Genomic DNA, 22,217 nt, shown 5'->3' with positions numbered 1-22,217 from the left:
CATCCCCAAATCGCTTATCTTCTTCTTATCAACTAAAAATCGGACAAAACAGCTCGGGCAACGATAACATCAGGTATCCCTCGTCTCCTCTCTCTCTCTCACTCTCGACGTCCCTCTCTCTCTCTCTGTCTGCCCGTCGTCGTCATCGTCTCTCTGTCTGCCCGTCGTCGTCGTCGTCTCTCTCTCTCTCTCTCTCTCTCTCTCTCTCTCTCAACGTCCCCCCTCCCCTTCCCCCTTCTCTCTCTCTTTTGTTGTTTTTCCTGCATAATTCAGCTCCTAAAACATAAAATTCTTGGTCTGTTGTGATCGAACATTCAGGCGCCCTTCTGCCCAGGGCCGGCTGTTGGGGGTCTATTCCTTACTTTTGACTTATTTTTTGTTACTATATATTTTTTAGTCCAAATTGTAGTTTTCCCCCAAAAGTGATCTATTGAAAGTAATAGCACACTCGATCGAGCTGTGGGCGCTTTTGTCCCATCAGATAAATTTGCGTAGTAGTTGAAAAAGCAAACAAAGACTGAAAAAGCTTATCTTCTACTTTTTCGATTCCGGACCCCGATCATTGATCACACCTTTGAGTTTCGGGTCTTTGGATTTAATTTAATTTGGTGGGTATTTGGCTTAATTGAAGCGGAAAAAGTTGGATTATTTTTCTTTTTTGGCTGCAACTGAAGGGTTTATTTTTATTGATTTGGTAGTCATCTGATGGATAACAATAATTGGAGGCCTGCTCCTGGTGGTGGTGGCGGCGGTGGTGAACCCACGATGGACGCAGGAGATTGGAGATCCCAATTGCAACCTGATTCGCGGCAAAGGATTGTCAACAAGATGTGAGCTTTTCCTTTAAGATGATGTTGGCAGTTTGAAAGTATTGGTTTAATGCAATTAGATTGGTTGATCTTTTATTTGGGAAAGGAGAAAAGAAAAGAAAAAAATTGTGAATTATAAAGATACGAAACTCTCAAAAAAGAACAAAATTTTTGGGTAAAAATGGCTTCTTCTTCTTAATTTTGTGTGTGTGTGTGTGTTTGTTTGTCTAATTGAAAGTTGGTTCTCAAGTTGGAGCATTGGGTTTACTTAGTGAGTCGCTGTTTGTCTATTCAAATTGTATATTCCAATATGTGCTGGTTTTAATTCTTGGAATTCATCTGATTTGCAAATTGCATCTGATGAATATGGTTACTTATCGGGCAGTGGCTTTATGAGTCAAGTTAAGCAAGTGTGTACAAGTAAAGCTGGAATCTGCTCTATAACCAGAGATTTTGGCATGAACATAGATTTTTAAATGCTTCATTTGGAAGTTTGTGTTGCGAAGAACCGTTTGAAGAGACGTAAATGCTGATTAATGTATGTTCTAGCAGCTTAATCTTGTTTGAGAAGGAGATAGTGGTATTTTACATCAGCGATATTGAGGGTATAGCCGGATCAGAGTTGCTGTGCCAGATTGTACAAGTCTATAAGCAATTGGTGCTATTTTACGGCAAATGGATATTGTAGTATTCTCACCTTTGCCCGATGTCTCTCATACGTGGTACCTTATATTTAGTTAACAATTAGCTCAAAACTTATAATTGACATGATCCCTTTTGGGCTTTGTGTTGCTTGACTTAGACCGGTAGTTGAGGATTTGTAATTGAGGAAGTACAGGTTAGGTTTGAAGACATACTTCTGACGCATTGAACTTTATGTCCATGTTTTTTTTTGGTAGGGTACGGAGGGTCGGTTTTTGAATCACGTGGGCCCTCATCCCCCCTTTGTTTGCCATATCCCCCAATCCGTTGTTTGGTTGTTTTTGGCATGGATGGACTTGCTGCCCTACTGGACACCTCATCCTCCAATATGGGGGATAAGTAATACCACCCTCCAATATTTGGGTTGGACTCTAATATTTGTATCAAATATATCTTCTCCCTTTCAAACACCTTTAGTACATCTGTCTTTGCTATATTTCTTTTTGAGAACGCTTGGGTTTAGTTAAGAATGCAAATCTCTAATTCCCTCATGTTCCGCAAACGTTAATTATGGTTGTGGCAGCCTTCTTATGATATAAATCTTGGTCTAGTTCCATATAATGATGAGAATCTTCGGGTTCTTTTTGAAGGAAATTACCCATATGTCGTAGCATACTTGTAGTGCCTGATTTTGAATCTGCAAGGTACTCTCGAGCACAATACTTGCACTTTGCTCATTGTCTCCCATCAGCAGTAATTGGAAACTTGTCAAAATCATCCAAACAACAAAATCAGACTTTCTAGCACGTCTTTTTGATGTATAGGAAGAACTTTCCTCCACCAGTTCATCACTAATTTCCTCCATCCTACTTAATAATCTTAAGTGCCCGTATTTAGATCACTGCTTCAAAGTATAAATCAAAGGAAAAATGTATATGGAAAGACATTCTTCATAATTGTTGTAATTATCTTTGTATCAATTTCAACACAAACGAAGGGAACAAACAATAATCTGTTCTCATGTCCACTACAGGAATGAAAACCTAAAAAGAGTTATACAACCATCAAAAGCTGAAGTGTCAATCAAACCTAAATCCAACTAATAAAGGAAGAATGAGTAGAGGCCAAATCAAACAGCACCATGGCATATTGTTAGACATGCACACACCATTATTTATGTATAGACATTTGTACCTAAGCACAATCGATCAAATAAAGGAGTAAACTACGGAGAGAGGCTCACAATGCTTCTGCGATGCTTAGCTACGGCAAAGAAGGTGAAAGGCGATGACGAACATCATAGCAGAATTGAGAAGCCCCAACCACATTAAAGATCGTCGTGATTGAACGAGAACCCTAATCACCTGAGATCATCGAGGGAGAAGATCGTTGAGAAACCTAATCGTTTTTTTGCAATTCGTTTTCAAGTTAGATCGTTGAGACTTGAGAGAGAAGTTGTTTTGCGTTTAGGTGAAATATTTTTTCATTTAACCCATTTTCAACCCAATCAGAACCCATTTAGATTTATAGGTGGGTTTGAACGATATAGCCAGTTAGAACCAATTCTATAAATGGATGGGCTCGGTGGGGTTGTAAATGGGCAGACATGGGTGGGTAATTGGGTTCGGGTTTAGTTTGGCACCTTTATAAGGAATAAATGGAACCACTCCTTTGACCATCTTTTCTAACAAATTTATCATTTTCTCTCTGGTTTGGGCCTTTTCCTCGATGATTAAGTTTGGTATCTAAGTTCTTCACTCTTAGTATTCATAGGCCTTCGAGATTTTCTAGTTATCTATTCGTATTTCTATCGCTTTATGACTTATTTATTTTTCTAAATGGACCGCGTACTAAATCTAACAAGTTAGTGATCGGTTCCTATTATTGACTCTTTACTCAAGTATATAGCACTCTTCTGAATATAAATTTTCATCTCTCCCTTTCCCTTTAGTTTCTTTTCAAGGAATAGATAGTTGCCCCTTCCCTCTTCAATTACAAAGAACTTCCTTCTTATTTTCATAACACATTTGGTCACCTCATCTTCATTAACTTCTAATCTCTCAATCCTTGTTTACTTCTTTAACATTTTATGGTGGACGCAATTATTATCTCTCCAATCCATTATTTTCTGCGTGTCTCTTAATCTACTTCCTTCTCCTTCTCCTCATCCACCTTATACTTTATTCACTTTTTTCAACATCTTCGTGCACTCCCTTGCAATAACCTCACAATCTCTAAATATTAAATTTTGACTTCTTTAGTTTAGAAAATCTGTTGTACTACTTCCAAAGCTGTTAACATGTTCATGATATTGTTTCATGAAACAATTGCATTAGTCCTTTGGTCAACTGTGTTATTATACTCAGATGTTTATCAAAATATTGGAAGGAGAGTTCTGAATTATATTCCAAACAATTAAGATATTGGAGAGGTTTCATTGGTGAATAGGCCTCAGTAAAGTGATACTAGAGGTGTTAATACGAAACTAGAAATTTGGGAGGAAGCATTAGAGTCAAAGGGTTTTCGGATAAGTAGGAGTAAAACTGAGTATATAGTAAGCAAGTTTAGCGGTAGCAACAGTGCGCATGAAGAAAAAGTGATGATCCGAGACCATGAGATACCAAAGAGTGATCATTTTAAGTATTTAGGCTCAATTATTAGTAGAGATGAAGAGATTGCTGATGATGTGACCCATAGGATCCAAGTGGGGTGGCTCAAGTGGAGGAGCACTATTGGTGTATTATGTGACAAGAGGGTACTCACAAAATTGAAGGAAAAATTCTATGGAACTGCCATCATACCAGCGATTCTTTACGAGACAGAATGTTGGCCTATTAAGAAACAACAAGTGGGCAAGATGAGTGTAGTGGAAATGAGAATGTTGAGGTGGATGTGTAGTAAGACTAGACGAGACATTATTAGAAATGAAACGGTTTGTGAGATGGTAGGTGTAGCACCAATAGAGGAGAATTTGAGGGAAAATACGCAAAGGTGGTTCAGGCATGTCTACCGTAGATCAGGAGATGCAGTAGTTAAGAGAGCAGATAGGATAGTTTGGGTAGCAATGCTACGGGGAGGGGTAGATCTAAATTGACATTAGATATTGTTGTGTGCAAAGATATGAGTGTAATGGGTTTGTGTGAACAAGTGGTCCTTGACAGAGCTCAATGAAGGAAAAAGATTCATGTAGCCGACCCCAAGTGATTGGGACATAAGGCTTGGTTTGGTTTGGTTTATAGCTCACTGCTCACCAAATTCATGCAGTGATCATATCATTTGGATGCTAAACATAACACCCTATTGCCTTTTAGCTGATGGGAAAAAGACGCGTATTTTGTGTTACTCTGCCTATATGGTGAAAAAGTTTGAATGAATACAAAAAAATAATCCAGACAGATTATTAGGCCAATAACGCCCCAAATTAGTCGTAAACATACTAGTGCTTAACGCACAAAGGGAGTCGGAGCAAAGTGGAGCCAAGTTTCTTGGTTGAGGCTTGACTAACATGTTTCTTGGACAGTTGTGTTAGTTTCGTAGCACTTCTTCTATGAATGACGAGTTACGCGTGGATTATTTTTCGTCCATCCTTTCTAAGCTTAGCTGCCAATTCAGTGTCTTTACTTCTAATCTTCCTCATACTTGCATGGCCAATAGACCCTTAAACTGGAATAGTTGTTCTTGAATTTGTTGTTTAACATGGGCAGATTGGACACTTTGAAGAGGCATCTTCCGTTCTCCGGACAGGAGGGACTGGAAGAGCTCAAGAAAATTGCAGTAAGGTTTGAGGAGAAGATCTACACTTCTGCCACCAGCCAGGTATATCCATTAGTTGGGCATCTAATTTTGTTTCATATGCAATCGGAATGTTTGTGGTCAGTCCGTTGATTGTCCATTTTTGCAAAATACTCGTGTAGAAGATTTGAAATAATCTTTTTTTTTCCCCTTCAGATTTTACAGTTGTACAAAATGGCCAGCTCTGTTGTCATGAATTACTAACAAAATATAGATACCTAACTGTTAATTGCAGCCTGATTACCTGAGGAAAATATCTCTGAAGATGCTGACAATGGAGACGAAATCCCAAAATACTATGGCCAATTCTCTGCCATCTAACTCTGGCAGTAGTAGCTAAAATCCCCCAGATACAGGTAATAACATGGAGGAAGAATTTTATATTGTGCAGATTAAGCATCATTGATGTGGTAAGCTGTTCTTTCATCAGCAAGTGTAGTGGTAGCCCGATGAAGGCACCTTGTAGCTTCATGCATAAGACTTGGGTTCAACCCTCACTATCTACGGCTTACAACTAAAGCTTCTCGCCCATCCCAAAAGAAAAAAAAATGCTGTTCCGTCATCATCTCTGTATTTATATCATTCAGGAGCCGGAGTATGATTTGCTTGTCCAAAAGATTCTGTTACGGATTTCTGTAGTCCAGAGTTATTAATTACAGTATGTTACTTGGACTCCTAAATATATGAAATACCTATGTCCATTTTCTGACCGGGTATGAGCATTAGATGAGTTGAAAGAAAATTATTCTTTTTCAAAAACACAATGATGTCAAGACTATTGAGCTAACTTCACAGCTATCTCTTTCAGGGTGTCTATTTGAATCTCCTGACAGTTGATAAAACAAGCTTGTCTACTCCTTCCTAAGGCTTTGTTGTGTATTTCATGTTGTTGATAAGTGTACCATTTTTTTGGTCCTCACAAGATGATCGATCGTAGTGTGCGGCTAAAGGTTAAAGTTTTGAGAATGACTTCGGTGTCCCCGGTCATTTTGGGGACACCGTAACTTTTGACATAACAAAATCATTATAAGCATAACCAAAACCCATTACAAGCATAACAAAATCATAATAAGGCATAACTTGTTTGTTATGTCTTGGTTGGGTTTGGTTATACATTTGTTGGTTTTTTGGATATTCCTTAATTATGCCTTATTTGGATTTTGTTATGCTTGTAATAGGTTTTAGTTATACTTATAATGGTGAAGTTATGCCAAAAATTACGATGTCCCCAAAATGACTGGGGACACCATAGCATCATCCGTTTGTTTTTGCTTTTGTCTCTGTTTCACATGAACTCAATAGTAATGGTCAGATTAGAGAAGCAGACCTTACTAGTTATTAAAAAGAAGGTTTTGAGGGTAATGATCGTTTGGAAGAAATATTTTCTTGAAAGTGACATTTCAATGGAGAGAATGAACAATGCATTTTCTAGGAAAGTGATTTGTTTGACTAAATGCTGTGTTTGGTTTGGTATTTGAATTTTTTTTTGAAAAATAGTAGGAGTAATAAGTAGGGGTGACAAATTGAATTCAGACCCATCAACTAAAAAATAAACTCAACCCAACCCATTTATTAGTTAGATAAGAATGGGTTCAAATTCAGCTAACTTATTATTAGTTGGGTCTTAATTGAACATCAATTAGGTCAACTTAAATGATCCAATGGGTCATGAAAGTAACCCACCAAAATTTCCAATCACTTTACCAGATTTCAAAAGGAAAAGGGGTTGGGATCATTGATGGGCGCTGGGTTGGGATCAATTTCTTCTCGAACGTGTAAGGGCCCATTTCTACAGTTCTACTGGTAAATCAACCTCCCCTACGACTGCTCTCCTTCTCTCTCTCTCTTTTATTCAATTCTCTCTTTTATTCAATTCTTACGTGCTAAATTACACGCGTCCAAAAATATTTTGAACGGTCCGGATTAAAAATTAATTGTAACCGATAATAATTATTTTGACGAGTCAAAATTGAAAACACATCTCATCCATCGATTGCGCGAATGGACTGGTGAAATTGCGCTCCGTCGTGAATGAGTTTCTCTCATGGTAGTCTCGTATAGGGTTTGGATTGAAAAGCAAAGTGACTTTTTTTTTTTCCTTATTTAAATTTTTTTGCATTTTTTGTTTTGCGTCAAACTTTTGTGACTTATTGATTCGTTTCGACGAGAGGTATCGAAAAAGTAAAAAAATTTGATCGAAACTTATAATTTATTAAATAAAGACAAAAACAAGTCAATAAGACAAAAAATTTACTTATTCTTGTCTTTTCGAAAAATTTTATGAGTTTCGATTATAATTTTTTACTTTTCCGATTTTTCTCGACAAAACGAATCTCTAATTCACAAAAGTTTGACGCAAAACTATCAAATATGAAAAAAAATTAAATAAAGACAAAAAAAAAGATATATACATCTCGCAACGGGCTAGTTTTGATTTTGATCGAATGGAAAATTCGACTTATGAATGGAAAGCTGACTTGTTCGTGGCTTATTTTTTGTCCTTATTCAATTTTTTTCGCATTTGTTTGTTTTTGTTAATTTTTTGTGGATTATTGCTTCGACATGACAGGAGGAATCTAAATAAAAAATTATGATTGAAACCTAAATTTTTTGAATGAAGACAAAAATAAGCCAATTTTTTCATCTTTATTCAAAAAAATATGAATTTCGATCGTAATTTTTTACTTTTTAGATTCTTCTCGTCATGACAAAGCAATAATCCTCAAAAATTTGACAAAAGCCTAGCAAATGCGAAAAATATTTGAATAAAGACAAGAAAATAACCCACTTGGATACGTTGCGATTTGGTAATTAAGAGTGACCAATATGGTAATTAAGTGTACAGAGGTAATTGGTCATTTTTGTAGTAGAGGGATAGTATGGTAATTTTAGTCCTTTAAATTTACAGGGGTAATATGGTCATTTTAGTGTACATATAAATTTTAGTCATTTTAGTATATAGTATGTAATTGGGTTAATGGGCGGGTCGGATTTGCTTTTAAATAAATGGGTTGGGTTGGGTATGGGTAATTAGACTCATAATTAATGGGTCAACGACCCATTAAAGACCCAACCCACTTGCAACTTACCCATTTTGACCCAAACTCGCCCATTTGACACCCCTAGTAATAAGTGGAGAGAGATAGAAAGAGAAATGTTGAAAGTATGGAGAATTTAAGGGGAATTTTTTGAAAAATGATTTTTATAAAAGGAAGAGAGAAAGCATGATGATGGGCTTGATTGACATGAGTGCTGAAAATGACAAGTCAATGGAAAGTGAAATGATTAAAGGGTTGTCTTTAGCTTTTGAAAATGACTTGTCAATGCAAAAAAAAATGAATAAGGCTTCAAAATAGCCTTTCTAGGAAATTTTAGGGTGATATATATGCATGCCAAGGTTACTTGTAGAAAGGAGAAAGGAAGTGATGATGACTTACATTGAAGAGACCATTCAATTGAAGAGACCATTCAATGAAAAAATATATATTAAAGGTTTCCAAAATGTGTGAAATATCATTTTAATGAGCGAGGTAGACTTTTTAGGAAAAACTAGAGTTTTTAAAAAAGTTTGGAAGGTTCAAAATGATTAGGGAGGTTTAACTAGGCTTAGAATCCAATTGGTTTGGCTAACTACTCCAATTGGTTGGAATCAAATTATCCTAGGAAAGATAGGATTCCTAACTAAGAAAATGAATTTATGAATTAATTCGAAACACAAATAAATATGCAAGGGTATAAATAAGTCCCTTCGTTCTTAGGAAATGAGTCGTTAATTTTATATGAAGAAAACTTAATTTATAAGTCTAGAATTTAATTATAAAGGACTATTAGAAATTAAAAAGAAAATTTGAAAGCAATCCAATTAATTAAAAAGGATTTTTTTAATAATTAATGAAATTTTTATTTACCAAAAATCAGAGTTATTATAATGATGAATTAAATAAGGACGGATGGAAAAAAAATAAATTTACCGAGCAAAATCAAGAGTTGACTAAAAAAATTTATCAATTTTAAAATTTTCTTCTTAAAAAAAAGAAAATTTCCCCCCAGAAATTAGGGATGTTACAATGCCTTTCCCATGAATTGTTTAATTATGAATTGGCGAGGTTTCGGGAACTTTAATGTCTCATAATATGAAACTATTTAGGAAATCTTTTTTAACTGTTTAAATAACGTCTCTGAAATCGGGGCTTTACATCTCTTATGGCTTCTTCTCAAACTCCACAAGCCCATCAACTCAAAAGCAGAGAAAAAACATAGGACTCTTACTCTATTTCAAATTATTGTGCACTTTCTTCATTTTCCTTGTGCAAATCCAGTGCATGCTTTTCTTTCTTTGTTCTTGTCGTTGCCGCTGGGAGAGAACCCATGAATGATATTTTCCTTCAATAAGTAGGTTTATTGGTTGTGGTAAAATATAATTTTATTTACTTCCATCAATTTAATCACATTCTAGCAGAACCCAGACGACTCAATCTAGCTTTGAAGCAAAATCACTAGTTTGCAAAATAGTAGCAATTACAAGATTAATGAATTTTTTTTGCCATTAAAAAAAAAGAAAAATAGCAAGGTTGTTTGGTCTGTGTTCAATTTTATTTCTTGTTGTTAGTTTTGCGTCACACTTTTGTGAATTATTATTTTGTCTTGTCAAGACGAATTGAAAAGGTAAAAAATTATAAAGCTAAGCTTAAAATGCAATATTAATGCTTTATAATACTCTAATATTAGAACCACAAAGCTTAATTTGATGGTTAACATAAAGTCATTGATGATGGAAGAGACCGAAATTGTTAAAGGAGTTTTGAAAATACTAAAATAGGAGTCTGGTATGTGGAACTCAATATTGAATTACATCTGCAAGTACAAGTTCATATAAAAGTATTCGGGGCGACCCGCGATAAAAAGCAAGGCCGGGCCAAGGGTTTTGAGTGTCCAAGACCAAATTAAAAAAAGTGTGCCCCTAATACTGAACAATTTTTACAACAACGATCAAAATACGAAAAAACCAAACCAATATAAAATTCTACTAATTATTACATACGATACGAACACAAAATATAAAGTCTTAAATAGACAAATACATATTATCTCAACAACGCATGAGTATCACTTGAATACTACTCGTCTTGCATTTCTAGAAGCAAAAGTTCCTCATAACAAATTTCTTCACTTGAAATCCACATCTACAAAAACACAACCTAGCAATCTGTGTGACCACCAAGAAAACTTGTTGAGAAAATAAATGAAAATAGTACTATGTTGAGTCTCAGATCATCTACTACATTACGAGAAGTAAAAACAGATACATGTATTCTCCTATCGCTCGTAATCAATGGGTGGATTAAGCTCAATTTAAGGGCCCGTTCCGGTTTTGTAAAAAAAAAACTTTTAGAAAAGGAATATAATTTCAAGCTCAAAAATCACGTGTTCACGCAAATAATTTTCCTATCAATATGATTCTTGTTTGATAGATCTCATTGAGATCTTTCAAACGGTGCAAAAAAAAAATTGAAATATTATTTTTCATTTTCGTTATATTTGAGTTTGAAATTACCTTCTTAGAAAGAAAGCGAAACGGGGCCTAAGTGCTTTTACATTTCGTACGTACCTAGATCTGATGGTTTTTAACCACATCAAAAGAACCCAAAATCCCCAATGCAAACAAATCTAGGGCAAAATACCTCAAATCCAGATTTAAAAAAATAGCTTAATTCTAATAAATTATTGCACTCAAATCCGATCAAACGCGGTATAACAAGACACACGAAATGAATGAATTGAAGTAAGTGAAGTTAAAAATTGTGAGATGTAACGCAAGTGCATTGACAACAAGGATCGGCGATTGATTTACCCATCACGAGGGAATAGACGAGAAGGTAATTGTTCTTGAAGGAATTGATGGGCTGAAATTTGTTGATCCGATTCTTCTTGTTCTTGCTTGCTCCAGACCTGCCACTACGGCCGCGAAGAATTCGAGAAGGTAATTGTTTAGTTAATTTGAGGCTGTAATGGAAAAAACGTGCCAGAGCTTTGGTTTTTATTTTTTATTTTTAAATGGATCAATTAGTTCTCTGATTTACAAAAATGCCACCGAGTTTTTGGGTCATTGAAATTTTTGGGCCTTTATTTGCATGTTGGATAGGCATTTTTTTTATGGTATTGGGCTAAAAAAAAGAGTCCTACTCAAATCCAAATACTAAAAAAATTGGAGTGCCCCAAAAATTGGACATTTTTAGGGTGCCCAAGGCCTAGATCTCTTGGGCCTTGGGGTTGGGCCGGCCACGGACAAAAGGTAGAAAAATGAATATTTATCAGGTTATATAAGTAAAAACGAAATAGGATAAAGGACACTTAAATTGAATATGATAAAGGACGTCAACGTTGATCAGGGAATTAACCTTCAAAATCAACAAAAATTAGTAGTGATAATTCTTTAAGTTGTATGTGCGCTGTTTGGTACAGTGGAAATGAAAAAAACAAACTAGAAACGCTCAAAAGCCACGCTCTATATGTCTGCCCTCAAGCAGCGGAATGATCCCGTCCGGCAGAATGACATGCGAAACCATCTTGGTTGACATTCATATTGGCGAGTCGATCCGCCGCTTGACTTCCCTCGCGAAATGTGTGCTTGAGAAGAAATCTCGTAACCGATAACAAGGCCTACTCTTGAACCGTGCATTTTTGTTTACGTGCAATGGATGCGGAACATTGGACCACCATACCAAACCTCACTAAATTTTATCCAAATCGAATCAAGAACAAGAAAAGAAAACAGATCTACTCTTTTTGCCCGGCCCCCGTCAATCTAATTAGTCTAAGGTTGATAAAAACAAAAAGTCCACCCCACCGTACTCAATTTCATCCATCCAAAAGTATTTTCGAAGGTTTGAATTTTAAAAGACTATTCGGAAAAGCTCTTTAAAAATCGGATCATTGATTGCCAAGACCGACAGTGAAACTGAGTGTTGCACAGATCGGTGGAAATTGCACCGCAGTAATAAAAAGGTGAAGTGGGTCCTGCAAAGTGCAAAGCGGATTGACCTGGAGGCTTTCCAAGTTTATTGTTGTTATTAATTGTCTTGCATTTTTTTTTGTTTGTCGCTCTTAAATGTTTTTCCTTATTTCCACGTGGATTTAAGATTTTTGTAGCTACATGGAATGTGGTTAGAAAATCTCTACCCAGCCTTCTGTCGACATTTATGTTCTCTCTATTAGCATAAGCTTTTCTATTTCATGGGCCCCATACACCGGAGGTATGTAGTGTGTATGAACTCCACATGTTCAAATAATAATCCTGTTTGAAAATTCAAAAGTATCTAGATTTTCAAAACTAACCCTCAAAAATACTTAAAAACAATTTTAAAAGTGAGAATTGAAGGGCAACAATGAAACTCTAAACCAACATTTTGAAGAGACATACATTAAATGCATGCATTTGCCTTTGAAAAGTTGAAAATTTCAAAAGGGACCAACAAAATGTCACGCAGGGAATAAGCTGCTCCTGCAACCTGTTTACACATAACTGGGACATATCCTTCCATGAGGTCAATAGTGTAATTGCAAGAAGGATTTTGGGGTAAAGCTCTTGCGTTAAACTAAATGGACTATATTAATGATAATAATCAAGATGTCCTGTTAAATAGTAGGAGAGGACTATTTTAGTTGATGTATAAGAGGAGAATGACATGCCTAAAAACCGCGTAAACAAATGACATAATGGAAGTCGGTTATTTTTTCTTTTAATTTTTATTTACTTTTTTGGTCCCCAAAGTATTTTCGTCGTGTCATTTTGGTCCCCAATATTCCAATTGTAAACATTGCATCCCCAACGTATCAATTTTCTGTTTAAATGGTCCCTGGAGGTCACGGCGTTCATTTCCTCCGTCAAAATGAAGGGCAAACTTGGTATTTCTCTACCCCATAGCTTTATTTTCTTTTTTGGTCCCCAAAGTATTTCCGCCGTGCCATTTTGGTCCCCGATGTACCAATTGTAAACTTCGTATTTCCCCAGCTCCTGCACCACCCCTTCCATCTTATGTTACATGGAGACAGGTGCACATATCAGGTGCAAGTGCATATCTAAGGGTCGGATACCTAAAATTCAAAAATTGGGAATACGTGGATATAGAGCTAGATTTAGACACATGTGCAGAGATATGTTAAATAACTTTTTTTTGAAATATTTTTTTATATTTGTAAATTTCCATAACAAGATAGATAATTTATGTATGAAAAATCCAAAATACATTTTATTCCTTTGTTTTGTCATCAAAGTATAATAAAAGCCCATCAAAAGGCTAATGAAGGCCTATTTATTTTACAGGACTGATACGCCCACCACATTTTTGTCCACCGCTGATGATAATCCGATTCTGCAATCAGACAACACCTTTTCATTTGGTTCTCCATTAACAACCAAGTACTATTGATATTGGAGAGAATTTTTAGTGCCGGGTGAGTATCACTTGATGCCTGTTCGGCGCATTCAGGCCATCTATTTTGATTTTGGACGGCTTGAAGGAGAGAGAAAAAGGAGAGAGAAAGAGGAGAGAGAATGGAGGGGTGAGAGCAGAGAGAAGGGAGATGATTTCAATCTGTCCGGGACCCACTTTCGAGCCCCACAAAAATACAGAAAAATAAGTACTTATTTTTTAAAAAGGTAATTTCAAACTCAAAAATAATGTGTTTACGTAAATAATTTTTGTAGCAATATGAATCTTGTTTGATAGATCTCATTGAGATCTTTTGAACGATGCAAAAAAAAAGTTTTTATTTATTTATATTATTTTTAAATTTAAAAATATGAAACAAGTTGCTTAGTTTTTTAAGAAGGTTTGTGGAGCGAGGGCCAAAACCCAACAATACAACCCCAAAGAAATAAAACAAGCCCTAAAGCCCACAAATAAAATAAACTCTAATTGAAAAGGAGGAAAAAAAATAGCGCAGTAGAAGAACGTCGTTCTGCAACGACTGCGGCGACGATTTTTTTTTTGCCGGGTCCCGTACGTATCCCGCACTTGTGTTGTGTCGTGTCGATAGGAGTACTTCGTCAAAACTCACAGATCTGTGTATCGTAGTCTCTACTACCCCTTACCTCCACATCAGTCCGTCCACCACTCCTGACTGGCAATTGGTATAATGTTAGGGACCAAAATAGCACGGAGGAAATACTTTGGGGACCAAAGTGGCACGGTGGAAATACTTAGGAGACAAAAAAAGAAAATAAAGCTATGGGGGTGGTGAAATACCAAATTTACCCTTCATTTTGACGGAGGGAATGAACGGCGTGACCTCCAGGGACCATTTAAACACAAAATTGATACATTGGAGATGCAATGTTTACAATTAAAATATTGAGGACCAAAGTGGCATGACGAAAATACTTTGAGGACCAAAAAAGTAAATAAGCCCAAACAAGAGAGAGTCCTTTTCTCCCTTATTTTTTTTTTCTCATTTTCTTTTTAGAACCAAACAAGGGACGGTTACTTCGTAGTTTCCATCTTAAACGTTTTCTTTTCCCTTCCACAAATTCGAAACAAAATATATGCTCTAACAATATCCATCGAGTAATTATTCAGTGGTTTGGGAGCACCGTCAGATGATAGTTTGAACGACTCCAGAACCACATATTTATGTAGAAGAATTCCACGAAAATTTGGCCTTGTTCGTTTGGAGACAGGATCTAATAAATTTTCTCTTGTAGTCTCTTTCCACTCATTGCTTTTAAAAGTTTTCCTCAAAACCCAAACGGACGTAGTCTTTGTGATTGTGAATAATACTAGTTCGGAGCGCTACGTTGCATTGATCCGTACTGTGTTTCCGGTATAAATTATAGTACTTCTATCCATCAGAGTCATCAGAACTAAAAGAAACATCCCCAAATCGCTTATCTTCTTCTCTTATAAACTAATCGGACAAAGCAGCTCGGGACACGATTGGCGGCTCGGGCAACGATAACATCAGGTATCCCCCGTCTCCTCCCTCTCTCTCTCTCTGGTCATCTCTCTCTCTGTTGGTCGTTTCTCTCTCTCTGTTCGTCATCGTCTCTCACTCTCTCTCCCCGTTCATCGTCGTCCAACCGCCCCCCCCCCCCCTTCTCTGTCTCTCTTTTGTTGTATTTCCTGCATAATTCAGATCCTAAAGCATAAAATTCTTGGTCTCTTGTGATCGAACATTCAGGCGCCCTTCTGCCCAGGGCCGGCTGTTTTTTGTTCCTATATATATTTTTAGTCCAAATTGAAGTTTTCCCCCAAAAGTGATCTATTGAAAGTAATAGCACTCTCGATCGAGCTGTGGGCGCTTTTGTCCCATCAGATAAATTTGCGTAGTAGTTGAAAAAGCAAATAATGACTGAAAAAGCTTATCTTCTACTTTTTCGATTCCGGACCCCGATCATTGATCACACCTTTGAGTTTCGGGTCTTTCGATTTAATTTAATTTGGTGGTATTTGGCTTAATTGAAGCAGAAAAAGTTAGATTATTTTTCTTTTTTGGCTGCAACTGAAGGGTTTATTTTTATTGATTTGGTAGTCATCTGATGGATAATAATAATTGGAGGCCTGCTCCTGGTGGTGGCGGCGGCGGCGGTGGTGAACCCACGATGGACGCAGGTGATTGGAGATCCCAATTGCAACCTGATTCGCGGCAAAGGATTGTCAACAAGATGTGAGCTTTTCCTTTAAGATGATGTTGGCAGTTTGAAAGTATTGGTTTAATGCAATTAGATTGGTTGATCTTTTATTTGGGAAAGGAGAAAAGAAAAGAAAAAAATTGTGAATTATAAAGATACGAAACTCTCAAAAAAGAACAAAATTTTTGGGTAAAAATGGCTTCTTCTTCTTAATTTGTGTGTGTGTGTGTGTCTAATTGAAAGTTGATTCTCAAGTTGAAGCATTGGGTTTACTTAGTGAGTCGCTGTTTGTCTATTCAAATTGTATATTCCAATATGTGCTAGTTTTAATTCTTGGAATTCATCTGATTGGCAAATTGCATCTGATGAATATGGTTACTTATCGGGCAGCGGCTTTATGAGTCAAGTTAAGCAAGTGTGTACAAGTAAAGCTGGAATCTGCTCTATAACCAGAGATTTTGGCATGAACATAGATTTTGAAATGCTTCATTTGGAAGTTTGTGTTGCGAAGAAACCATTTGAAGAGACGTAAATGCTGATTAATGTATGTTCTAGCAGCTTAATCTCGTTCGAGAAGGAGATAGTGGTATTTTACATCAGCGATATTGAGAGTATAGCCGGATCAGAGTTGCTGTGCCAGAGTGTACAAGTCTATAAGCAATTGGTGCTATTTTAGCAAATGGATATTGTAGTATTATCACCTTTGCACGATGTCTCTCATACATGGTACCTTATATTTAGTTAACAACTAGCTCAAAACTTATAATTGACATGATCCCTTTTGGGCTTTGTGTTGCTTGACTTAGACCGGTAGTTGAGGATTTGTAATTGAGGAAGTACAGGTTAGGTTTGAAGACATACTTATGACGCATTCAACTTCATGTCCATGTTTTTTTTTGGTAGGGTATGGAGGGTTGGTTTTTGAATCACATGGGCCCTCATCCCCCCTTTGTTTTCCATATCCCCCAATCCGTTGTTTGGTTGTTTTTGGCATGGATGGACTTGCTGTCCTACCGGACACCTCATCCTCCAAAATGGGGGATAAGTAATACCACCTTCCAATATTTGGGTTGGACTCTAATATTTGTATCAAATATATCTTCTCCCTTCCAAACGCCTTTAGTACATCTATTTTTGCTATATTTCTTTTTGAAAACGCTTGGGTTTAGTTAAGAATGCAAATCTCTAATTCCCTCATGTTCCGCAAACGTTAATTATGGTTGTGGCAGCCTTCTTATGATATAAATCTTGGTCTAGTTCCATATAATGACGAGAATCTTCGGGTTCTTTTTGAAGGAAATTACCCATATGTCGTAGCATACTTGTAGTGCCTGATTTTGAATCTGCAATGTACTCTCGAGCACAATACTTGCACTTTGCTCATTGTCTCCCATCAGCAGTAATGGAAACTTGTCAAAATCATCCAAACAACAAAATCAGACTTTCTAGCACGTCTTTTTGATGTATAGGAAGAACTTTCCTCCACCAGTTCATCACTAATTTCCTCCATCCTACTTAATAATCTTAAGTGCCCGTATTTAGATCACTGCTTCAAAGTATAAATCAAAGGAAAAATGTACATGGAAAGACATTCTTCATAATTGTGCTAATAATCTTTGTATCAATTTCAACACAAACGGAGGGAACAAACAATAATCTGTTCTCATATCCACTACAGGAATGAAAACCTAAATAGAGTTAAACAACCATCAAAAGCTGAAGTATCAATCAAACCTAAAGCCAACTAATAAAGGAAGAATGAGTAGAGGCCAAATCAAACAGCACCCCGGCATATGGTTCGACATGCTACACCATTATTTATGTATCGACATTTGTTCCTAATCACAGTCGATCAAATAAAGGAGTAAACTACAGAGAGAGGCTCACTGTGCTTCTGTGATGCTTAGCTACGACAGAGAAGGTGAAAGGCGATTACGAACACCATAGCAGAATCGAGAAGCCCCAACCACATTAGAGATCATTGAGATTGAACGAGAACCATAATCACCTCAGATCATCGAGGGAGAAGATCGTTGAGAAACCTAATCGTTTTCTGCGATTTGTTTTCTGGTTAGATCGTTGAGACTTGAGAGAGAAGTTGTTTTGCGTTCAGATGAAATATGGTTTTTGTTTTTTTTTTTCATTTAACCCATTTTCAACCCAATCACAACCCATTTATTGTTGGGTTTGAATGATATAGCCCGTTAGAACCAATTCTATAAATGGGTGGGCTTGGTGGAGTTATAAATGGGCAGACATGGGCGGGTAATTGGGTTCGGGTTTAGTTTGGCACCTTTATAAGGAATAAATAGAACCACTCCTTTATCCATCTTTTTTAACGAATTTATCATTTTCTCTCTGGTTTGGCCCTTTTCCTCGATGATCAAGTTTGGTATCTAAGTTCTTCACTCTTAGCATTCATAGGCCTTCGAGATTTTCTAGTTATCTATTCATATTTTTATCGCTTTATGACTTATTTATTTTTTTAAATGGACCGCGTACTGTATCTAACAAGTTAGTGATCGGTTCCTATTATTGACTCTTTACTCAAGTATATAGCACTCTTCTGAATATAAATTTTCATCTCTCCCTTTCCCTTTAGTGTCTTTGCAAGGAATAGATAGTTGCCCCTTCCCTGTTCAATTACAAAGAACTTCCTTCTTATTTTCATAACACATTTGGTCACCTCATCTTCATTAACTTCATATCTCCCAATCCTTGTTTACTTCTTTAACATTTTATGGTGGACGCAATTATTATCTCTCCAATCCATTATTTTCTGCGAGTCTCTTAATCTGCTTCCTTCTCCTTCTCCTCATCCACCTTATACTTAATTCACTTTTTTCCAACATCTTTGTGCACTCCCTTGCAATAACCTCACAATCTCTAAATATTAAATTTTGACTTCTTTAGTTTAGAAAATTTGTTGTACTACTTCTAGAGCTGTTGACATGTTCATGATATTGTTTCATGAAACAGCTGCATTAGTCCTTTGGTCAACTGTGTTATTATACTCAAACGTTTATCAAAATATTGGAAGGATGTGGAAGGAGAGTTCTGAATTATATTCCACACAATTAAGATATTGGAGAGGTTTCATTGGTGGATAGGCCTTAGTAAGTGAAACTAGAGGTGTTAATACGAAACTAGAAATTTGGAGGGAAGCATTAGAGTCAAAGAGTTTTCGGATAAGTAGGAGTAAAACTGAGTATAAGGTGTTCAAGTTTAGTGGTACCAGCAGTGCGCATGAAGAAAAAGTGATGATCCAAGACCAGGAGATACCAAAGAGTGATCATTTTAGGTACTTAGGCTCAATTATTAGTAGAGATGGAGAAATTTTCGATGATGTGACGGGACCCATAGGATCCAAGTGGGGTGGCTAAAGTGGAGGAACGCTACTGGTGCACTATGTGACAAGAGGGTATCCACAAAATTGCAGGAGAAATTCTATGGAATGGACATTAGACCAACGATGCTTTAGAATGTTAGCCTATTGAGAAACAACAAGTGAGCAAGATGAGTGTAGCGGAAATGAGAATGTTGAGGTGGATCTGTGGTGAGACTAGACGAGACAGGATTTGAAATGAAACGATTCGTGAGATGGTAGGTGTAGCACCTATAGAGGAGAAGTTGAGGGAAAATAGGCTAATGTGGTTCGGGCACGTCTAACGTAGACTAGGAGGTGCAGTAGTTAAGAAAGCAGATAAGATAGCTTTGGTTAGCAATGCTACTGGGAGGGGTAGACCTAAATTGACATTAAGAGAGCAGATATGATAGCTTTGGGTTGCAATGCTACGGGGAGGGGTAGACCTAAATTGACATTAGATGTTGTTGTGCGCAAAGATATAAGTATAATGGGTTTGTGTGAACAAGTGACCCTTGACAGAGCTCAATGGAGGAAAATGATTCATGTAGCCGACTCCAAGTGATTGGGACATAAGGCTCGGTTTGGTTTGGTTTGGTTTGGTTTATAGCTCACTGCTCACCAAATTCATGCAGTGATCATATCATTTGGATGCTAAACATAACACCCTATTGCCTTTTAGCTGATGGGAAAAAGACGCGTATTTTGTGTTACTCTGCCTATATGGCGAAATTTTTTGAATGAATACAAAAAAATAATCCAGACAGATTATAGGCCAATAACGCCCCAAATTAGTCGTAAACATACTAGTGCTTAACGCACAAAGGGAGTCGGACGGTTTCTTTTCTAACGTCAGCAAAGTGGAGCCAAGTTTCTTGGTTGAGGCTTGACTAACATGTTTCTTGGACAGTTGTGTTAGTTTCGTAGCACTTCTTCTATGAATGACGTGTTACGCGTGGATTATTTTTCGTCCATCCTTTCTGAGCTTAGCTGCCAATTCAGTGTCTTTACTTCTAATCTTCCTCATACTTGCATGGCCAATAGACCCTTAAACTGGAATAGTTCTTGAATTTGTTGTTTAACATGGGCAGAATGGACACTTTGAAGAGGCATCTTCCGTTCTCCGGACAGGAGGGACTGCAAGAGCTCAAGAAAATTGCAGTAAGGTTTGAGGAGAAGATCTACACTTCTGCCACCAGCCAGGTATATCCATTAGTTGGGCATCTAATGTTTGTTTCATATGCAATCGGAATGTTTGTGGTCAGTCCGTTGATTGTCCATTTTTGCAAAAATACTCGTGTAGACGCTGTGAAAGAATCTTTTTTTTTTCCCCTTCAGATTTTACAGTTGTACAAAATGGCCAGCTCTGTTGTCATGAATTACTAACAAAATATAGATACCTAACTATTAATTGCAGCCTGATTACCTGAGGAAAATATCTCTGAAGATGCTGACAATGGAGACCAAATCCCAAAATTCTATGGCCAATTCTCTGCCATCTAACTCTGGTGGTAGTAGCAAAAATCCCCCAGATACAGGTATTAACATGGAGGAAGAATTTCATTTTGTGCTGATTAAGCATCATTGATGTGCTAAGCTGTTCTTTCATCAGCAAGTATAGTGGTAGCCCGATGAGGGCACCTTGTAGCTTCATGCATAAGACTTGGGTTCAACCCTCACTAACTACGGTTTACAACTAAAGCTTCTTGCCCTTCCCAAAAGAACAAAAAGCTGTTCTGTCATCATCTTTGTATTTATATCATTCAGGAGCCGGAGTATGATTTTCTTGTCCAAAAGATTCTGTTGCGGATTTCTGTAGTCCAGAGTTATTAATTATGTTACTTGGACTCCTAAATATATGAAATACCTATGTCCATTTTCTGACCGGGTATGAGCATTAGATGAGTTGAAAGAAAATTATTCTTTTTAAAAAACACAATGATGTCAAGACTAATGAGCTAACTTCACAGCTATCTCTTTCAGGGTGTCTATTTGAATCACCAGACAGTTGATAAAACATGCTTGTCTACTCCTTCCTAAGGCTTTGTTGTGTAGTTCATGCTGTTGTTGATAAGTGTACCATTTTTTTGGTAACAAGATGATCGATCGTAGTGTGCTGCTAAAGGTTAAAGTTTTTGCTTTTGTCTCGGTTTCACATGAACTCAATAGTAATGGTCAGATTAGAGAAGCAGGCCTTACTAGTTATTATTACCTTCTTCCACTGTGTACAGTACAAAATATGAAGAAAGCATTATTGTGTTTTCTTGTGGCCTTGAACTTGTGTGGATGTCATGGGCGTTGCCCACCTTGGGGTGTTAATTGGCTTATCATTGGTATTTTGCAGTTTTCATTTTCGGTTATGGGTTATATGGTTAGAACTTGGAAGGAATGATAAAAGCTTTAAGGACTAATTTGAAGATTTCGGGGGTCTGTGGGATAAAATGTTTGCTCGGCATTTTTCTGATTTTAATCTCTCCTCTTAGGGGATTCTGTTGTGTTTAATTTATTAGAGATCTTAAGAGCGTGTTTTTCATGTTCTTTCTTCTTCTTTTTCATTTGTTGCTTTTTGTTGGTAAAAGTCCCCCCTGCTGTTTTGTTTTGTTTTGTTTTTTTTTTTTAAATTATATTTGTCTCGCTGGCTGGATGATAACTATTGGCTCAATTGTGTACTAGAAAAGAGTATTGTTATGCTCTCTACTGGGCATCTTAAACTTTGAAATTTTGATCTTCTAACTTTCATGCTTTTAGCATTACTGCATACCAGTTCGTAGAAGTAGGTTATAAGTAGAAGGATTTCCTAGTGCAAGTAGTGCCTAGGTCCAATGCAGTTTATATTGCACTACTAGAAGTCCATGAAGATATACTTTGTAGACTGAAATCGATTAATGGTTACCCAAAATGATTTTCCATATGCTTCAAATAGACTTGCAGTGAATACAATTTGCTTTCTGTTGCATTGAATGCCTTTCAGTTTAGCATC

The 22,217-nt window shown here is 36.8% G+C and overlaps 1 protein-coding gene across 6 annotated transcripts in view; it reads left to right on the top strand.

The window, feature by feature from the left end:
- The window catches only part of LOC131310735 (mediator of RNA polymerase II transcription subunit 15a), a 42,133-nt gene continuing 19,916 nt past the window's right edge, over positions 1-22,217 (top strand). The window contains exons 1-4 of one of the 6 annotated variants that reach the window (XM_058338099.1): positions 1-73; positions 699-830; positions 20,329-20,440; positions 20,655-20,775. In XM_058338099.1, coding sequence (XP_058194082.1) covers positions 706-830; positions 20,329-20,440; positions 20,655-20,775 — 358 coding nt within the window. In that variant the 5' untranslated portion in view covers positions 1-73; positions 699-705. Of the gene's footprint in view, positions 74-386; positions 609-698; positions 831-5,155; positions 5,268-5,478; positions 5,600-15,156; positions 15,207-15,514; positions 15,685-15,773; positions 15,909-20,328; positions 20,441-20,654; positions 20,776-22,217 lie in introns of those variants that run through there. The other 5 variants (XM_058338174.1, XM_058338023.1, XM_058338247.1 and 2 more) reach the window with 5 other exon arrangements.

The sequence above is a fragment of the Rhododendron vialii genome, chromosome 1a (genome assembly GCF_030253575.1).
Source record: "Rhododendron vialii isolate Sample 1 chromosome 1a, ASM3025357v1".
NCBI lineage: Eukaryota > Viridiplantae > Streptophyta > Magnoliopsida > Ericales > Ericaceae > Rhododendron > Rhododendron vialii.
This window is presented reverse-complemented; position numbering and strand designations above follow the sequence as displayed.